Here is a 20305-nt window from a genome sequence, read left to right as displayed (position 1 = left end):
CAATCATCATCAGGTGTGAAACCCACAGCAAGAAATTTTGAAAAAAGTGGCGGTTTTTTAACGTTAGCACCACGGTAGAGCGAATTGGCAGTTATTCAGATGGAAGAGTCCATCTATGTTCGGAAAAGAGGAGGGGGGAGACGAAAATAATGGATGCGGTCTGAAAGCCACCGTAAGCGTGAACAATCAATTAAGACCCGAAATGGTTTATCAAATCTTTCCAATGATTGCTAAGCCAGAATCCATCTTCTCGGTTGAAATTGTTTCTGTTTGTATATGTGGATAGCCTCATGAACGAATCTCTCATGGTTGCCAGATGGCTTGCAAAGAACCTCTGTCTTGGAGAAGTCAATGTCATGTGAGCCTACTGAATTATAACAGTGATCTGCCACGGCTGAGGTGTTGGTCCTACCGTGTTTTAGGTCTGCTTTGTGTTCACGAATGCGGTCCGAGACATGTTTCCCTTCTACGTGACTTAACAGTATGAATTCAACGAAGGTAGTCCTACCTATACAATCAAGACATATATAAACATATCAAAATGAAGGGACACACTCAAAGGAAAATCTAAAACGAAAAAAATAAGTCTTGCATCGTTTCCTGAACTGTTCGGTGTTCGGAGCCGATCTTAGGGGCTTGTGGAAGAGAGTTCTACATCTTAGGCGCCACACTCGAGAAGGCCCGTACTACCGCCCAGCGTACCAGCGTAGAATGAAAAATTATAGTTTGTGCTAGCAGGTCCTGGCCTGAGGAGCGCAATGTGTGGGGAGCCAGATGGAACTGCAGGTACTGAGGACCAAGGCCATTTTGAGCTTTGTAAGTTATTACAGTTAACTTCAATTGTACGCGATAGCTGGCTGGTAGCCAGTGCAGATCACGGAGGATTGGTTTTATGCGCTCGAAACGGCTAACACGTCTTAAGCATGTGGGCAGCCGCAATCTGCACCCGCTGCAGTTTCCGAATCAGTTCACGAGGCAGCTCAGTATACAAAGCATTTCCGTAATCCAGGCGCGTTGAGACAAAGGCGTGAACCACTGTTTTGAGATTACGAGTGGATAGGAGGGGTCGCAGCCCTCGATGCACTCGTAGGTGATAGAATCTCGTTTTTGGCCACAGCCGCAACCTGAAGGCCAAGCTACGATCGAATGGTACACCTAGGTTGTGCACCACTGTTGCAGGGAGAGGGCGTACTCTGTGAATTAATGGGAGCACAAGCTCCCCCCTGTCCCATCCTCAGCCGACTCTCTGACCCTACACTCATCAGCTCCGTCTTGTCAGAATTAAGCCTTAGCGAGTTCTGCTGCATCCATGCAGCTACCTCTGCCAGACGGTCTCTTAAGCAGGCGACAGCTACATCTTTGTCACCCGAGAAGGAGACATATCTGGGTGCCTTCGGCGTAATGATGGCACTGTAACCCGTTCCTCCGGATGATACCTCCCAGCAGGCTAACACAGACATTGAATAAATGGGGAGATACGACTGACCCCTGAGGGATACTGTAAGGGGAGGGACAATCGGGAGACACATGGGGACCCAATGCCACCTGCTGGGTCCTGCCCTGCAGAAAAGATCCAGTCCACTGAAAGGCGGTACCTCTGATTCCTGCCAGGTTCCCGTAGGCACCGCAATAAAACCCCATGATCAATTGTATCAAAAGCCGCTGACAGGTCCAACATAACAAGAGCTGAAATACAGCCCCTGTCCATCGCCATGAGGACATCGTCTGCCACGCAAACCAAGGTGGACTCAGTGGGCTTCACCTGGTAAAATAAAAAAAATACTAAAAAAAAGTGTACATAGAAGGCGCATAAACTGTAGCGCAAATGATGATGATCCGGTGGTTAGCACGCACGTGATACACCCGCGATTCTCAGCCGTGGCTAACGTTAGCGGCGAATGATATCTAAAACCGGTCCTGTGGTGCCATAACACTTCACCAACCTGCACCGACCCACGTGGTGAAGTATGGTCAAATAACCCCAATAAAGGGCACACTAATAGTGTCAGCCATGGTGATTATTATTATTATTATTACGTGACAAAGAGCTAAACATTGTTCTGGCTAGTAATCTCTATAACTGCATAATGCAATATTCGAGGTTAAATTTATTTGAAGCCACGCCTACATAATAGTATAACACTTCATGGTCATTGCATCACGCCAGGAGACGAAGAACCCCTCCGGATCCCTCGCAGGGCGACGCGACCCCTCCATGTTCGAGGGCGGTCCCACGCGCACGGGAACAGGATAATATAGTGACCTCTGGATAAATTCCGAAAAAAAAATGCTCATGAGCTGCCTCGAAACTGTCGCGGCTGTTGATCCCTTCCAATGTCGTTGTGTCAGCAGCTGTGGGTGTGAGGAGGAGTCTCCGTGTCTGTCTCTGGGTGTCTGCAGCTCCTCCCCCCCTGGCTGTCCACAGTGCTGACTCTGCCTTCTGCTCAAATCCACACTCAAGAGGTTCCCTATCCTCTTCCTCTTTATCATCCTCATCCTCCTCTGCTTACAAGCTGCATTGTCTCTTTACCCCGAACCTAAGGGTATGTTCCTTGTGGTGCAATTTCTGATTTCTCCCTGTGTCCCTGAATCACTCTCCCAACCTCGAAAGAGGCTGCCCGTTGTGTGCAACGCCTACGTTTATCTGTATCGTGCACGGTCCCTCCGTTCCACATCACACCAGTGTGGTCCAGCTCAGTGTGGCGTAGCTTGGATGGCATGGGTCCTGGTGCAAGGAATGAATTTGGGGGAGAGAGCTGTGTACATGCTGTCTCTCTTCCCCCACCCCCTTCTTCGGCCTGTGGGCCCTGGTGCACTGCCTGGACACTCGATGGCTACGCTACTAATCCTTCCGTGTAATTCTCCTCTTTACCGATAACCGGAATTAAACAACCCCCGTTCAGCCCGAAGCTTCTCCCCAGTGTGTGGCAGCTTGAGATGCATTTCATCTAGAAGATTGCAATAGGGGAGAAGCTTCAGGCTGCACGGGGGGTAGAGAAAGTGTTGGTTTCGAGACCCTCACACAATTATTTAAATGGACTGTGCTTTATATTAAATCGAAATTTGGACTGTGCTTTGTCGAAGTGAAGTTGTGCCAATTTATGTCACCCAAGAGAGGGGTAGGGGGAGAGAGTGAGTGGCTCCGAGTCAAAAAGAAGGCACGCTCACAAACGGGCAATTCAACCTTCTTTACTTAGCCCGATTAAAATTTTCATGCAATTATATCGTTACCCATAATAGAGATTTGTGGGTTAGATCGCGTAAATATATAAATGTGTCGATAAAACCCGCTTCCGCCCGACACAGCCAACTAGTAGAGTTGTCACGTAAACAGAACATGCCAATTCGTCACTAGTACAGCACACCGGTGTGTTGGAGAGCCAAGCCACACCATTTACAATCTGAGTACGACGTTTCGCCAGTATTTACAACTAGCTTCATCAGGCGACAGCCAGATTTGTGGAGAAGTCCACCAGTTGCGTTCCTTATACAGAGGCGTAGATGTGGTGACCACACTTCTGTGCTCTTGCGCAAAGTGGGGGGGGGGGGGTAGTGGGGATTAATGAGTCAACGTACATTATGTATGCACATTATGCGAGCCCTTTGATCTTGTCTTTCATGTCCATTGTGTGTATTAAAATAGCCGTACCAACGGTAATCCCTATTGAAGTATGGTGGCCTGTTTAGGCATGCATTTAAACAATTTATTATTTGATTAATAGGGTTTTCCCCTTTTTTCGGGAATAAAACTGAAACCTTTTTACAAGGAATCATGTGTGCATTAACCACAATGCTTGTGGTCAAAATGCAAACAAAAAGCACACTGATAATATATGCATTGTCCTTGAAACTGATTGGTCCACACCAGAGACGGCTTTCTTTTGAGCCTCGTCTCAATTGGTGCTAGACCAGAGGACGCCAAAAGGCGTACAGCTCAAAGACAATGCACTATCAAAGTAATGAGGGCTCGGGGTAAGCATCTACATCATTAGACCTCCTTTGCCAGTACCAAAATATAATAATAGGGTTTTTCCCCTTTTTTCTGGCGAGAAAAAAGGGGAAAACCCCAATTATATTTTTCTGGTGAGCAAAAAGGGGAAAACCCCTATTATTATATTTTGGTACTGACAAAGGAGGTCTAATAATATTATTTGATTATTTGTTTCCACGCAGCACTAAGTCGATAGCTCTCTGAACGGTTAAAATAATTTTAATTCTTTCAATTTCGATAGATTCTCTAATTAGTCTTGGCCGGTCATAGCTAGTTTTGCACAGAACTTCAACATTATCAAAATCAATTGAGTGTCCTTGTTGGCACACGTGTTCTGCTACTGCTGACAGTTGTATTTTGGAGTATTGAATATTTCTCTGATGTTATTTTAGTCTCGTGTTGATCATTCGTCCTGTTTGCTAACATAGCATTTGCCACAAGTGCAGTTAATCCTGTACACACATTCTGTTAATAGCTTCGGTAATACATCTGTTGTACCAGATATAAATTTCTGTATTTTATGTAGCGTGCCAAATCTGTGTTGGATGTTTTGTTTTTACAAACATCTGGCTAGTTTATCAGTTACTCCCGCAATGTATAGTATTTTGATTGTATTAATTACTTGGGCAATTTCAATGCTCGTGTTATTTGATTTGGTTATGGCATTCAATGCCCTGTTGATTTGTGCATCATTGTAACCGTTCATTTGCAGCGCTTTAACATGATTAATTTCAATTCTCAGACTGTCACCATCTGACACTTCTTAGCTCGATAAATGAGCGTCTTGATAAGAGCAGATTTCTGTGCGGGGTAATGGTGTGACTGCATCCAGATAGACGTCAGTATGCGTTTTCTTTCGTTCTGTCAGCTTCCACTTTCATGGTGAACTGGATGGATGGGTTTTGCGAGTTTAGATGATTTAGAAATTCGAGGGGGTGGGGGGCCTTTATGAAGACACCACGTTCGCACATCTAACCAAACACAGAGAGTGGCTTATGGCATTAGGCATTTTTGGGCCAGAAAAAAACCCAACATAAGTGTAAAATCTCCCGTTACACGTGGGTGGCACTGGCTTTAAACAATGCTCGCAATGTCACTACTCTGCGTCTCATCTTAATCCAATCCGCACCGTCAATGGAATTGACGTGGTTTTTTAGCATTTGCTGGAATTCTGGCCTTTGAACTCGAGAAAAAGAAGAGCAACAACCCACGCACTCCGCTTCAGTGACGCGAGGACCACACAATGCCCGGCCGGTAACGGGCACGTGGTCCTCTAACGACGTGGGGAAAGTGGGGGGGGGGGGGGGCAAACAGCCCTGCACGGGAGAAGTTCCACCTCCCTGGCGAGTGACAGGAACCCCCTGTGACTTATGCTGGCTGATCGTAGCCGGAAAGGAGGACACCATCCCTCGCCAATGCGTTTCACGTCATCTCTGCAGCATCTTACTACGTCTCACTGCGAGAGCGGCGGACATGAGATTACATATAAACACATACATGTATGTCTGATAGCGAGGATTAAAGAGGATTGGCGTCTGGTGGCAACCGGACGTACAGCCCTCAAGCCAAAAAATGGAAAGTCCTTGTGAACAAATGTCCCTCAGTGTGCGAAGAATCTCGGGACCCAATGACTGCCGCTGTTGAGAGTGCAGACCCGGGCAGTGGTAGTACGGTGTCTGCACATATCAAGATGGAGAAACAAATGGAAAGAGCAGAAGGTTGTTTCGGGATATTGTAACAATGACAGGAAAAGGTCAGGAATTAGCGGACTGCTTGAGGAAGAGGAAAGTCGACCTCGCATGCATCCAGGAAACAAAATGGAAAGGCAGCAGAGCAAAAGAGATATACCGTGGTTTTAAATTGTTATACCATTTAACAACAGCAAGGGAAAATGTGGTTGGAATTGTGCTGAGTGAGGAGATGAAGACAAAGGTTGATGGAAGTCAGAAGAGAGAATGATAGTCAGACTGGTACTGGACAGCGGGGTTGTAAATGTGATGTGTGCGTATTTACGTGAGAAAAGGGTATTGAAATATTGATGGGGCTGTTTGGGATAACCTGGATTGGGTAGAAAATGCCAGATGCGTGGAGAGAGAGTACATTGGTTCCCATCTTTAAAGGGAAAGGTGATGTACAACAGTGTGGGAACTACAGAGGAATAGCATTGATGAGTCACACCATGAAACTCTGGCAAAGGATCATAGAAAGGAGACTGAGGAAGCTGGTGGATATTGGCGAGAGTCAGTTTGGATGCAGACAGGGAAGGTCAACAATGGATGCAATCGTTGCACTGAGCGTATTGATGGAGAAGTTCAGAGAGAATAATCGGCACCTGCATGCGGTGTATATTGATCTAGAGAAAGCGTACGACAGGGTGCCTAGAGAGCTCATCTGGCGGTGTATGAGAAGAAGAGGTATTTTTGAGGTAAATGTCCGGCTGATCCAGGATATGTATGAAGGAGCGAAAATGCATGTGCAAAGCAGCTATGGAGTGCCTGAGAGCTTCAAATCAAAGGGGGAGTGAAGCAAGGTTCCGCCCTGAGCCCCTTCCTGTTTAGCCTGGTGCTGGACTCACGAGAGATATTCAGAGGGAGCCCCCCTGGTGTATGCTGTTGGCTGACGACATTGTGCTATGCAGTGAGAGCAGTGGTAGTGGAAGATGACTTGAAGATCTGGGTGCAAAAGATGGAGAGAATGGGTTGAGGATAAGTAGGACAAAGACGGAGTACATGGTGGAAATAATGCAGAAGGAGGATTGCAAATTGGAAGTGACCAGTTAATGAAGATGAGCAAGTTTAAGTACATGGGTGCAACAACATGTGCTGATGGATCACTAGAAGGAGAAAAGAGAACAAGAACAAGGGCTAGATGGCTGAAATGGTGAGAGATGACTGGTGTGGTGTGCGATAAGAGGGCTAAGTTTGGTTGAAGGGAAGAGTGTACAAGACGGCACCTTTGCATGGGGCCGAGTGCTGGGGCAAAAGAAAGAGGGAGAACCAATCGATGGAACTCAGAGAGATGAGGATGTTGCGATGGATGTTGGGTTTAACAAGGTAGGACAGGGTGAAAGATGAAGAAGTGAAAAGAAGACTCAAGGTTGTATAAATTACAGAGAAGATGAGAGAGAAAAGGCTGTTGTAGTTCGGTTATGTGGAGAGACAACAGGAAAATTATTTGGGTCAGAAGGTGCAAGTGATGCAATTGGGAAGGAAAGAAATCAAGAGGAAGGCAGAAGAAGAGGTGGGGGGGGGGGTTGGGGGGGGTGATGTGGTGCAATCGGACACGGTGGCCCGAGGAGCGGAAAGAGAGGTGGTGCAGGACAGGGCAGCGTGGAGAAGGTTGGCAAGGACAGTGGACCTCACATGAGTGGGACACACGTGTAGTGGGTTCACGGAGAGTTGAGACGACTTGTAGAGGCAACGTGTTTATTACAACGATAACAATAGCAGTCTTACACAAAGGGGCAATGGCCCCTTTACCTACTGCCTGGGGAGGTACGGCCTCCAGGCTAGCGTGCCCTATCACTGGGGCTACGGGCTCTGAGTCTTCTGGCTAAGAGTCACCTAGGGGAGGCTACACTGACCCAACCCAGCCAAGGTACGGGTCCCGACCACTGGCCCACTCGGTTCCGGCCCTTACAAGGACGTCGGGCCCGAGGGTTCCCAGAGTCTTACCACTGGCCCACTGAGTCCCGGCCCTTACAAGGGCAGTGGGTCTAGGGGTCCCAGGGTCCTTGGCTAGCTGGTCTTCTGGCTTCGGTCTTTGGACTGGCCCCGGACCCGTCCAGAGGTCCGGCTTTTATACACCTCCCCAGGTGTGTCCATCCCTGGCCACGCCTCCCTTCCAGAGAGTTCTATTCCAGGGGGGGGGGGGCCTCGGGGGATCCTAGAACAACCCGCAGCCCCCCCCTACTTTGGGGCTGGGGAATGTAGCGACCCTCATGCCGGTCCAAGTTACTGCCCCTGGTGGGCCCTGTCTGCTACTGTAGCCCATTTACAGCGCTACACACACGTGGAAGAAGAAAAGTAAACGCTGGGGATAGTCACAGTGGTCTAATGCACGCGACTGGTTGTGATGCTACAGTCTAAATTATAGACTGCCAGTACAATCACCGAGGTTAAGAACCAAGCTACAGTCTACATTATAGACTGCCAGTACACTCACCGAGGTTAAGAACCAGGCTACAGTCTACATTATAGACTGCCAGTACAATTACCGAGGTTAAGAACCGAGCTACAGTCTACATTGTAGACTGCTAGTACGCTCACCGAGGTTGTCTACATTATAGACTGCCAGTACACTCACCCAGCTTAATAACCATTGCAACAGTCTACATTATAGACTGCCAGTACACTCACCAAACTGAATAACCAGGCTACAGTCTGCATTATAGACTTCCAGCACACTCACTCCGATTAAGAACCAGGCTTCAGTATTTTTTTAAATTCACTTTATTATTATTTTTTCTATCTACGTGACTTTACCGAAAGAACCAAAGAATATTAATTCTTGCAGTCACGAAAGTTGTAAGTCAAAATTTAAACTAGAGGGGCTTTGTAAGAGTTCCCTCTCGCGGAAGCATGACCAAGTCTTTTCAGGGTTGCAGCTTTACCAGCAAACGATGGTGCAGGCGATACGGTGCAGAGTGACGCACTTGCGCCGATAGAGAAACCTGCTGTTCGTGGGTGCGAATTGGCACGGTTTCATCAATCCCGACCCTGACGCCTGCTGTATATTTGTAGTCGCGTGGATTTTTCTTCCGGTTTTTTCCCTCCCCATTCAGGATCAACATGCGTTTAGAATATTTGGTTCCTAGAAATGTCCACATGATAAGCCACTTTATTGGGCTATCATTTGTAGCCAGGTCGCTTCTGAATAAAGAGCAATATAGCTCAGTGGGCCTTACCTGTTAAAATATATATAAAAAAACATAGTTAATAGTTTATAAAGTAAATGGGAATGATTCAAACTCTGTGTCGTTGAATGGGTCTGGGAGCTGGCGACCCTCTGGCTTCTCCCAGTACGTATGTATGTCTGTGTCTATGTTGAACTTCTTTCGCACCGTACGTAGTAAAGCGTGGTCGCAAGGGAATCTGCCCCTCACCCGCATGCCACTCTCATGCCGGAGCAGAACGCAAGCGACGCATGAGTGTCACGCCTCGTGACATTTGTTTAACCCACTGGATCTCCTCGTATGCTGCCAAATGGCATCGACACAAGAATACATCGTGTTAAAATCTATATATATACACACGCACGTAAGTTTGTTGAAAATTTTTGGCTGAAATAACATATTTTTCAAATAAGTGTGGAGCTGATAACCACCCCCGACCCCCATTCCCTCCTCCCCACCTGCCATCCCCATAGATGACGTTCCATCATAACTACTTCTGAGGTCACTTCAGTCACGGGTTTCTGTCCACACACGGGGCAACACCGTTTACCTGCCATGCAAACATTGTTCGGCACGTGCAAAAGAGCTCCACCGCTCTTCGGATTCCTCCAATATAAATAAATAATATGCTTCTGTTTATCAAACTCAAAATGTTATATCCTCAGAGCTGGAATTTATTATAATGAAATATTAAACAACTAAGTTGAAAGTGGTTTTGTTGCTTTTGTGGTTATGTGTGTGTAGTCATTGCATGATGATTAGGCTGGAAAACCATCAACTCGCTACCCTTTAGAACCGGGACGGAGGGGGGGGCGGTCTATCCGTAATTGGACCCAGGATCTCAGTAGTGGCTAATCAGTGTCTCTGACCCCCGAACCACCCGGCCGCCTCACCATTCGCCCTGGTGGTGAGTAGAGGCACGGGCAATAAACAGGGGAATATAGGTGAGAACCCACCAACACCACCATCACTGGGATTGCCACCCCTGTGGTACAAATAAACAGGAACGTATCACGGGAAGAATATCTCACCAAAGCGAAAGAGGCGAGGATTGCATACAACTTACAACTGCGACTTTTCAGGTTGAATGCTTAAAACGCACAGATTTGCCCATCCACCTATCTTAAAAGAGATGATCCTACGAAAACCAGGACGGATGGCATACCTAACCACACCACCACTAATGTCATCACTACCACCGCCACAAAAGTTATCACTACCATCGCTGATGCCATCACTGCCACCACCACTAATACTATCAACACAATCACCACCAGTGCCACCACGACCACCACCAATGTCATCATTACCACCACTACCACCAACAATGTCATCACTACCACCACGACCACCACCTTTGTCATCACTACCACCACTACCACCATCAATGCCATCACTACCACCACCGATGCTATCACTGTCACCACCACCACCACCAATACCATGATCATCACAACCTCCACCGTCAACGCCACCACGACTACCACCAACGCCATCGCCGCTACTTTAACCGCCAGCACCACCGACACTGTTACCTCGTAAGCGTCCGGGATGTTGACCGTCTCCCCGTGCTCCGCCACGTAGCCGACGATGCCACTGCCCCAGGCCACCTGCACCTCGCTCGAGGTCTCCCCCCACCTGTCGCACGGAAGGAACGCGGAGCTGGCGCGCACATCGTAGAGCCTTGACACGAGGGTCCTCTTGCGCGGCGAGCCCTCCACCAGGAAGAGTGAGCAGCGCTCCGCCTCCACCATGATGCACACGTTGACGAGGATCTTGCGGCTCAGGTTGGCGAGGTCCAGCTCGTTGGAGATGTCTTTGACCATCTCAAGGAAGAACTCGCGCTCGTTGCTCTCCTTCAGGCGGAACTTGCAGTCGATGGCGGCGCTAGCGTACTGCGGCAAGCTCACGCGCGACTCCAGCAGGGCGCTCAGGATGTGCGCCGTGCTGGGCGGCAGGGAGCTTGCCTTGCGGAACAGCGCCCTGCGCCGCACGCTCGAGAGGGACTCTTGCTCGCGCGGGTTCGCCTGCTCGTCATATGTCCTGTGCGCCGTCATCGCTTTGGAGCGCGCGAAGCAGCGGCGCAGCTCTTTCTGCGACGCGCGCTTCTGCAGGGCGCCGTCCACCGTCACGGACAGCGCCCTGCTGAACTCCTCGGACGGAGTGGGAGTTGTCTCGCCGACCTGCGGAGGACGAGGCGCCGGTGCCCTGCTCGGGCTGCAGGGAGACTTGGGCAGGTGCGGGGCACGCGGCGATGGTCGTGGTGGCAGTGGTGGCGACTGCTGCTGCTGCTGCGCGGCCGCCTGGTTGTGCAGCTTGAGCCACTTCTTCACGGAGCTGCAGGTGCCCTTGCGCAGGAGGTAGTCCTCGAACACATCCGGGTGATTGTCAAGGAACGACTCGATAGCAGTGCAGTCCAGGCCGCTCATGATTGCATTCGGGTGCGATTGGGTTGAGTGAGGAGCGCGTGGGACTTGTTAAGTTACGAATCGGAGGTGGAAGAGCCAAAGCCGGGTGGGTAGTGGTGGTAATGATGATGGTGATGAAACTGTGAAGGCGTGGGAGCACAGTCGACCGGGTTTACGACTGTGGAACAGATGCGCGATTGGGGCAGAAGGAAGGAAGCGATGGCGAGATGCGGTGGCATCAATGTCACAGGCCACGGCGACCACCACTCGATTGTGATTTCGATTATTATTTTTGTTAATTGAGTCGTCAGCTTTTAAAGTGTCGAGAACAAGGCGACGGTGATACACGCGGTGCGTCCATCGCGGTCATCATGGAGACACCGCAGGAACAACGGTGGACACTCAGCTTCCTGTAATCGGTGCGCCTCATTGTCGTTCGCCTCCTCTTCCCGTCCAATACTCCATGGCCGCGCTGAAACAGACGAGAGGAACACCCACGTGGAGCTCGAATAGGACTCCGCTCCGTGGATTTGCGCGCGCGTCGCACAAAAGCCAAGCCTCGGATGAGGAGTGCGAATGAAGGTGGAGACTTCACTTCCCTCCCCCCTCACCCCCTCTGTTTAAATGCCAAAAGGACAGTGAGATTAACCATTCACTCGGACGAGCAGCGTCCCCGGGGGAATTGATTGACGGTCCTGGGTAAAATGGGTGCTGCTAGTGCGTAAAAATGGCACTGGTTGCCAAATCAATATTAATGTCCATAACTTACATTCGCCCGTGTATTTATTCAGCGTCTCAGTCATGCGTAACTATTGAATGAAAGCGTCGAGGACGGGGGGGGGGGGGGGTTCAGTGTTTATATAATACGCGTTCAGTTTGCTTGCGTACGGGTAAGAAGAATTATGAAAGCGCACGTTGCGTTACGCATAGTTACGCACCCGCGGTACTGCACGACGCAGATCAACGTTAACTTGACCGTTAAACCACGCGGGTTTACCCTTTGAGACTAAAGTGGTCACGTCGACGATTAAGCACAAAAATAAAATAAGGACAATAGGCGCAAGACATTGAAAGCGAACTGCTGAAATGAGAATAAAACCACGCCAGCGATCTACTCAGAGAGGCGTGACGAGTATACATACACACTGTGTATATATCTGGGCACGAGAGAGCACATTTTGAGAGCCAGCTAGCTGACACCACGTATCGTATTACATTACGCGGAGATAACTTTCCCCCACTGTTGAAACGAGGCGAGTGCGTGCGCGTTCGCACCAGCTCTTACCAGACAATACCCCCCCACACACACACGGAGCCCCCCCGCCTCCTTCAGAGTGGTCAGTTGGGGGGCTCTCTCCGTTCTTTCATCGCTGTCCTCGTTGCAGTGATTCGTCGTCGGGAGAGGAGACGAGAGCAGAGGTCGCCTGACCACGCGCGACTATTTACAGGGAGACTCGTCTGCACCGTGGCGAGCGAGCGGTGTGCATTGAGTGGTGCGGCGAGTGCAGTGGAGTGCCGCTGTTGTGGGGACGCGGAGGAGAGGGAGGGAGCGAGGGAGGGACGGAGGGAGCGAGGGAGGGACGGAGGGAGCGAGGGAGGGACGGAGGGAGCGAGGGAGGGACGGAGGGAGCGAGGGAGGGACGGAGGGAGCGAGGGAGGGACGGAGGGAGCGAGGGAGGGAGCGAGGGAGGTCCGATTAGCTTGGGGGGGGGAGCGCGGTGCTGGGATGGAGTTACAATTGTAATCAACGACTTCCACGACGATCTTTGTCAGAGTGCTTATTTATTAACTGTGGTACTGCACAGCTCTCCGGGTAGTTTCCCTTGCACAGCACCATAGACGAGCGTCTCTCTGTCTGGTCCACCAGCGAGGTTCGCTCCGCTCCCCTGGACTCGCCGTTGGCTGGCGGCACGCCGGAGAGAAGAGACGAGCCTCGCTGGGGAACCCCGCCACGTGGTCGATGGCGCAGAGAGGAGTTGACGGGCGGCGACGCAGCCCGGACCCAAGGCTCCCCACACCGACCACGAGTCCTCCCCTGCCTCTGCTTATATTCACCCTGGCGGAGCTAGGCTAGGCTCCGCCTCTAGCCACGCTCCCTCGAAGAACCTTCCCGATGGTTCCCGAAGCATCCTTCCCGACTCACCCCGGCACCTTTGGCCCAGATGTTATTCCCTCTAAGGATTGGATGCCGATTACATAATAGTGCCTGTACCCAGTTACCCTCTGGCACCTACTGGATGGCGCTCTCTCATTACACAATTACACACGCACGCACCAACGTCGCCCCGACGTGTGGGGTCATAGTCACTCTGGGTCTGATGATTCTGAATTGGATTAGATATTAACGGTGGTAATAATAGTAATGTGCCATATGTATATCGATCCAGGAACCGCTGCGCCGAGTTTCAAGATTCTTATGTTAAGCCCTGTTTCTGCAGAATTGTGATGCTTGGCAGTTCCTTTTTATTGTGTTTTGTTGTTATTATTAATGAGTGTTTGGCTTCACGTGCGGGTGAACGAAACCGGCGTACCTACACGCACGAGGGGTATAATCCACCCCAGCGCCGCAAAGATAGACTCAAGAATGCATTTGCTATGCTGCCATATCCTGGCTACCCCGCAAAATTAGCTTGTCAACGCGAACCTGCCCGTTATAACGCTGACCTCATCGATAATGTTGATGATGATGATTATGGTGGTGATGGTTATATGTTGAACCTCTTTCGCACCGTACATAGCCAAACCGTGCTAACCAGAGGTGCGGGGGAAGGACAACAAACAACAATGATGGAAAATACATTAATATACCACGTACATCTAATGGGCCAAGCCATCCTTCTTGGGTGGAGAAATCCCATGACCGGCCACGTTCCCACTCACTCGTCCACGCGAGCGCGACAACGATTCCGCATGTAGGGGGAGAAGGGAGAGCAGTGGGCCTTCAAGAAGCAGTGGGCACTGGAGGAGGCCGTGTGCTCGGTGGCAGACGACGGAGAGCTCTGCATGCAGATATACAGTGAGGGAAAAAAGGATTTGATCCCCTGCTGATTTTGTACGTTTGCCCACTGACAAAGAAATGATCAGTCTATAATTTTAATGGTAGGTTTATTTGAACAGTGAGAGACAGAATAACAACAAAAAAATCCAGAAAAACGCATGTGAAAAATGTTATAAATTGATTTGCATTTAATGAGGGAAATAAGTATTTGGCCCCCTCTCAATCAGAAAGATTTCTGGCTCCCAGGTGTCTTTTATACAGGTAACGAGCTGAGATTAGGAGCACACTCTTAAAGGGAGTGCTCCTAATCGACAGCTTGTTACCTGTATAAAAGACACCTGTCCACAGAAGCAATCAATCAATCAGATTCCACTCTCCTCCATGGCCAAGACCAAATGTTATAAATTGATTTGTTATAAATTGATTTGCATTTTAATGAGGGAAATAAGTATTTGACCCCTCTGCAAAACATGACTTAGTATTTGGTGGCAAAACCCTTGTTGGCAATCACAGAGGTCAGACGTTTCTTGTAATTGGCCACCAGGTTTGCACACATCTCAGGAGGGATTTTGTCCCACTCCTCTTTGCAGATATTCTCCAAGTCATTAAGGTTTCGAGGCTGACGTTTGGCAACTCGAACCTTCAGCTCCCTCCACATATTTTATATAGGATTAAGGTCTGGAGACTGGCTAGACCAATCCAGGACCTTAATGTGCTTCTTCTCGAGCCACTCCTTTGTTGCCTTGGCCGTGTGTTTTGGGTCATTGTCATGCTGGAATACCCATCCACGACCCATTTTCAATGCCCTGGCTGAATTAAGGAGGTTCTCACCCAATATTTGACGGTACATGGCCCCGTCCATCGTCCATTTGATGCGGTGAAGTTCTCCTGTCCCCTTAGCAGAAAAACACCCCCAAAGCATAATGTTTCCACCTCCATGTTTGATGGTGGGGATGGTGTTCTTGGGGTCATAGGCAGCATTTCTCCTCCTCCAAACACGGCGAGTTGAGTTGATGCCAAAGAGCTGCATTTTGGTCTCATCTGACCACAACACTTTCACCCAGTTGTCCTCTGAATCATTCAGATGTTCATTTGCAAACTTCAGACGGGCATGTATATGTGCTTTCTTGAGCAGGGGGACCTTGTGGGCGCTGCAGGATTTCAGTCCTTCACGGCGTAGTGTGTTACCAATTGTTTTCTTGGTGACTATGGTCCCAGCTGCCTTGAGATCATTGACAAGATCCTCCCGTGTAGTTCTGGACTGATTCCTCACCGTTGTCATGATCATTGCAACTCCACGAGGTGAGATCTTGCATGGAGCCCCAGGCCGAGGGAGATTGACAGTTCTTTTGTGTTTCTTCCATTTGCGAATAATTGCACCAAGTGTTGTCACCTTCTCACCAAGCTGCTTGGCGATGGTCTTGTAGCCCGTTCCAGCCTTGTGTAGGTCTTCAATCTTGTCCCTGACATCCTTGGAGAGCTCTTTGGTCTTGGCCATGGAGGAGAGTTTGGAATCTGATTGATTGATTGCTTCTGTGGACAGATGTCTTTTATACAGGTAACAAGCTGAGATTAGGAGCACTCCCTTTAAGAGTGTGCTCCTAATCTCAGCTCGTTACCTGTGTAAAAGACACCTGGGAGCCAGAAATCTTTCTGATTGAGAGGGGGTCAAATACTTATTTCCCTCATTAAAATGCAAATCAATTTATAACATTTTTGACATGCGTTTTTCTGGATTTTGTTGTTATTCTGTCTCTCACTGTTCAAATAAACCTGCCATTAAAATTGTAGACTGATAATTTCTTCGTCAGTGGGCAAACGTACAAAATCAGCAAGGGATCAAATACTTTTTTCCCTCACCGTCGGAGGCCGTTTGACTGTAGGAAGGGCTGCGTGCAGATGCAGCACTTGTCGTAAAAAAAAAATTGTTGGGTCTTTCATTTAAAAGGGGGGGGGGGGGGGGTTACATAAAGCAAAGCATTGAAAAAAACGAAATGATGAACGAAGAAAAGTGCCGACTACACCGAGCATCTTCTTGTTTCCTCTGATCGTAAAAAAAGAATAAGAAAAAAAGAGAAGGGAGAGAAGTTTGTCAACCCAACCGGTGATGCTGATGCTCGCGTCGAGTAAGCTGAAAGTGCTCAGAAAGGAAGGTGATTCACGCTTGGGGCTTCCCCTGGTATTCCCGTTTCGTCTCGCATGCCACGCACCCACCCATGAAATTTTACTCAATTGCGCCCCCCCTCTCACCCACCCACCCCTCCCCCCAGGAAATAGGGGGGGGCAGCTGCCCCCACATTGCCACTTGTGGTCGGTACGTAAAGTATCTTACGTTATACATTTCCTTAGTTTGCAATATAAATAAGCAAACACACTTCAACTTGTAACACTGCGCCGCGGCGCAGTGTCTGCTCATCACTCTCGTAGAGACACAGAGAGAAGGGACAACTCAGAGAGAGAGAGACAGAGGAGTTGACTCGGAGAGAGAGAGGGGAGGGGGACGACTTGGAGAGAGAGACAGGGGGCGACTCAGAGGGAGAGAGAAGGAACGACTCGGAGAGCGAGAGGGGGGACGACCTGGAGAGAGAGAGAGAGAAGGGACGGCTCGAAGGCACGAGCAGGAGAAACCACAGAAACATCGTAGGTGCTGTGATGATTTCCTCCTAAGTGCGAGATTCCGCGCATGCACATCCCACGCCGGAGATGGAAATGCTGGGGATCAGCTCCACGTGTGTACGGGTGTCAGATGATCCCTGACGTCACAGGGCCGCGAGAGATGGTTATGGGATTGCAAAAAGGCCTGCCCTTTCTCGGCGGCGAGGTCATCAATGATCCCGGCAGCGTACCCCGGGCATGCTTTTTGCGTTAGCGAGCGCATGTCCTCGGCGTAGCTGCGGATGTCCTCGCCGGGCTGGCGGTGTAGCGCATTAATGCTACCCTTGCCTCCTCCCGGTCGCAAGCGCCGAAGCGTTGGCCGAGGTGGTGCATTAACTCTCCCCAATGCGCTGGTGCGCTAGTGGGTAGCGCTTCCACAAAGTCGGCTGCCCGCCCATCCAAATGAATATCTAGATGCTGCAGCGCTTGCGCGTCCGCGTAGCCATTCATCTTTTTCGCATACGTGAGGTTCCGGGCAAACGATTTCCATGACGGTATCCCTTGCCCGGTGAACACGTACCTTACTTTCACTTGGGGTGGGGTGCCTATCTCCCTTGGAGGCGTGTGGAGTCGTACCGCCTCTGACACCAATCTGTGGGGGCCGGGGTACACCCCACCGCCCTAGCCGGGCAGGTGGAGCGCGACGTCCGCCCCTTCCACTCCCTCCACCACTGCGTCAATCGGCCCCCGCCAGGCCCCCGCCGCCCGGGTGATCGACCCCCCATGTTAGCGCCCCCTCTGAGGGGCATCGCGAGATCGCTGGCTCACTGCCGCGCAGGGTTATTCCACACCCGCACACACACCAACGCTGATGGCGCAGTGGCGGCGAGCACGCGTGCGCCCCTGCCGGCAATCAGATTCTAAGATTCAATTCTAGATTTAAAGCTTTCGTGACTGCAAGGATCCATACTCTTAAAGGTCGCGGTCTGAGCGTGGCTGTGTTTCACTCCAGCGCTGTCCACGAGATAGTCTGGTCCCTTCACCTGATGAAGGCCGCTTGTGTTGTGGCCGAAACGTCGTGATTTTTGTTGTTTTATTTTTTACCTACGTGACTTTACCGAATAGAACCAAAGAGTATAGATTCTAAGATGCACACGCCCCGCAGTTAACACTACGGCGGCAGCGCGAACACACGCGCGCTTGCGGGTGGCTATATTCTAAGATGCACACGTCCCCACAGCCACCACTACAGCGGCACGCAAACACGCGGCGATATTCTAACACACGCACGCCCCCCACAGCTAACACGACAGAGACTGTGTGAACACGCACGCGCTGGCAGGTGGTTGTGCGCAGTTTTAAGAGAGCAACCAGGGTCGACGTGATTGTAATAATATAGACGTGGAATCATCAGCATCATCATTTATAACACGTAGCCTTTTGCGATCCATATTATTCATAATAAAGGTTTTTGGATTAGATCGCATCAGTATAAATGTGTCGTACCCCTCCACCACCCGACACAGCCACCCGACCCAGCCAATTAGTTAATACTTCAGCCCACCGGTGTGTTGGAGTGTAAATCCACACCATTTACAAAATGAATACGACGTTTCGCTGTTAATCATCATCTTCATCACCGTCATCATCCTCATCAGGCATGATCGATCCACCGTTGGATGAATGCCTCCCCAAGCCGGTGCGAACTAACGATCCACCTGCAACATCAACCGATCTTAACGCTCCGTCTCCACGATGAATGTTTCCCTATTGGGCGGATTTCCCTCCTTTGGCCCTCTAGTCCACTCCACTCAGGGAGGTACTCTTGCCCACTGGCTCGTCATCCCTTTCTCGCCGACGGCGTGTCTCGTTTCCACAAGCCGCACCACTGCGCTATTGTTCTTAACAAGTTAAACTCTCAAGTGGGGTTAACCCGCCCAGGCGTTCACTCGGTCACGCATTCCTCTACATCTGCCGCTATTTGTGATAAAAAATAATAACAATAAGGGATGAAAACATTGAATACCGTGCAGCTCGGTTTTCATGCTCGTGATATGCTGCGGTAATTACTTTTTTTTCCATGGCTTATCCAATGCATTGCAATTTGATTTGTGCTGACACTGCTTGATTGTGATGTTTAGATTGTATCCGCTTGTGCGTTGCCACCGCTGTCTATATTCGTGTCTTCGTTAAGGAATAACCCCAGCTCTCGATTGCAAAACGGGATGTCGACCTCGGCAATTTTTTTGACCCATGTCAATCCAGACCCGTGGTTCTTAACCTTTACTGGGGCCTTGCATCCCTTTCGGATTTCAATCGTAAAAAAGGCATGAGAGTGCAATGCAGCAGCCCTTTTGCCCACTTCAGCAATTGTTTCTTGCTGTGGTTGTTCCACCTGATGACGGACGCTTGTGTTGCGCCCGAAACGTCGTTATTTAATCTATTTGATTTTATACCTACGTGACTTTATCGAAAGAACCAAAGAGTATGGATCCCTGCAGTCACGAAAACTTCAAATCTAGTTTGTATAGCTGTTATTCAGAATCGACCTGACCCACAATTAAGAGCTCACACGAAGTGGTTTATCACGTGGACATGTATAGGAAACAAATCCACTTAAATGCGTGTTGATTATAAATATGTTTGTAAAAACCGGAGGACCCTGAGAAAAACCTACATGACCTACATGACCTACAAAACCTACATGGGGAGAACATGAACACTAAAAATATACAGCAAGTGCCAGGGTCCGGATTCGAATTCGAACCCACGACCTCCTGTTCACAAGGCGAGGCAGTTAACATCTCGCCACCGCGACGCTTCGAAACATTATTTCTTACGGGGGCCCTTGACTGTTGGTCGATGACGCCCCCTCGTGTCGCGCAGCAGAATAACGAACAAAGGAGTAGACGCCGACCAATCACAGACAGCGGATCCGATTCAGCAAACACATTTCTCCACCATCGACCACGTGCACATCATGAATCAGATAAAACTCGTCAATTGTGCGCGCTCCCAGCTTTGGTTCAATGAAGATGACGTGGACTGATCGTGAATGGAGTCGGAATGCGAAATCGAGTCACTTCCGGGAGTCATTGAATTGCCCGGGGTGGTGGTGGCATTTAGAGTAATTGGCTGCTATGAATTTCCACATGATCAACCATTCTGTTGAACTATCATTTGTGGCCAGGTCGCTTCTGAAAAAGAGTCGTATAGCTGAGTGGGCCTTGCCTGGTAAAAATTCAAAAGAGTTTCAGTTTGTTTTATTCCAAGACCTCAGCGGTACCGGTTCAGAGGGCTCACTTTCTGGGCCACCCGTCCACATGCATTGAAAACAATATTGTGTTAAAATACCCTCAATGGAGATGCAAAGGCTCAGTCGAGGTGACACGATCGTCAATATGCTTAATTCACAGTTC

General features: G+C 49.6%; 1 protein-coding gene across 3 annotated transcripts in view; it reads right to left on the bottom strand.

Annotated features, from left to right (window-relative positions):
* PDE11A (phosphodiesterase 11A) overlaps window positions 1-18118 on the bottom strand; it is a 101784-nt gene extending 83666 nt beyond the window's left edge. The window contains exons 1-2 of one of the 3 annotated variants that reach the window (XM_032958513.2): window positions 17467-18118; window positions 10421-11765 (exon numbers count right to left, since the gene is read on the bottom strand). In XM_032958513.2, coding sequence (XP_032814404.1) covers window positions 10421-11314 — 894 coding nt within the window. In that variant the 5' untranslated portion in view covers window positions 11315-11765; window positions 17467-18118. The other 2 variants (XM_032958515.2, XM_032958514.2) reach the window with 2 other exon arrangements.
* Window positions 18119-20305: the final 2187 nt, after the last annotated feature.

This window comes from Petromyzon marinus, chromosome 2, assembly GCF_048934315.1.
Source record: "Petromyzon marinus isolate PM22_M1 ecotype Great Lakes invasive population chromosome 2, UKy_Petmar_22M1.pri1.0, whole genome shotgun sequence".
Classification (NCBI taxonomy): Eukaryota; Metazoa; Chordata; class Hyperoartia; order Petromyzontiformes; family Petromyzontidae; genus Petromyzon; species Petromyzon marinus.
The sequence above is the reverse complement of the archived record's forward strand: the minus strand, read 5'-3'. Positions and strand labels throughout refer to the sequence as shown.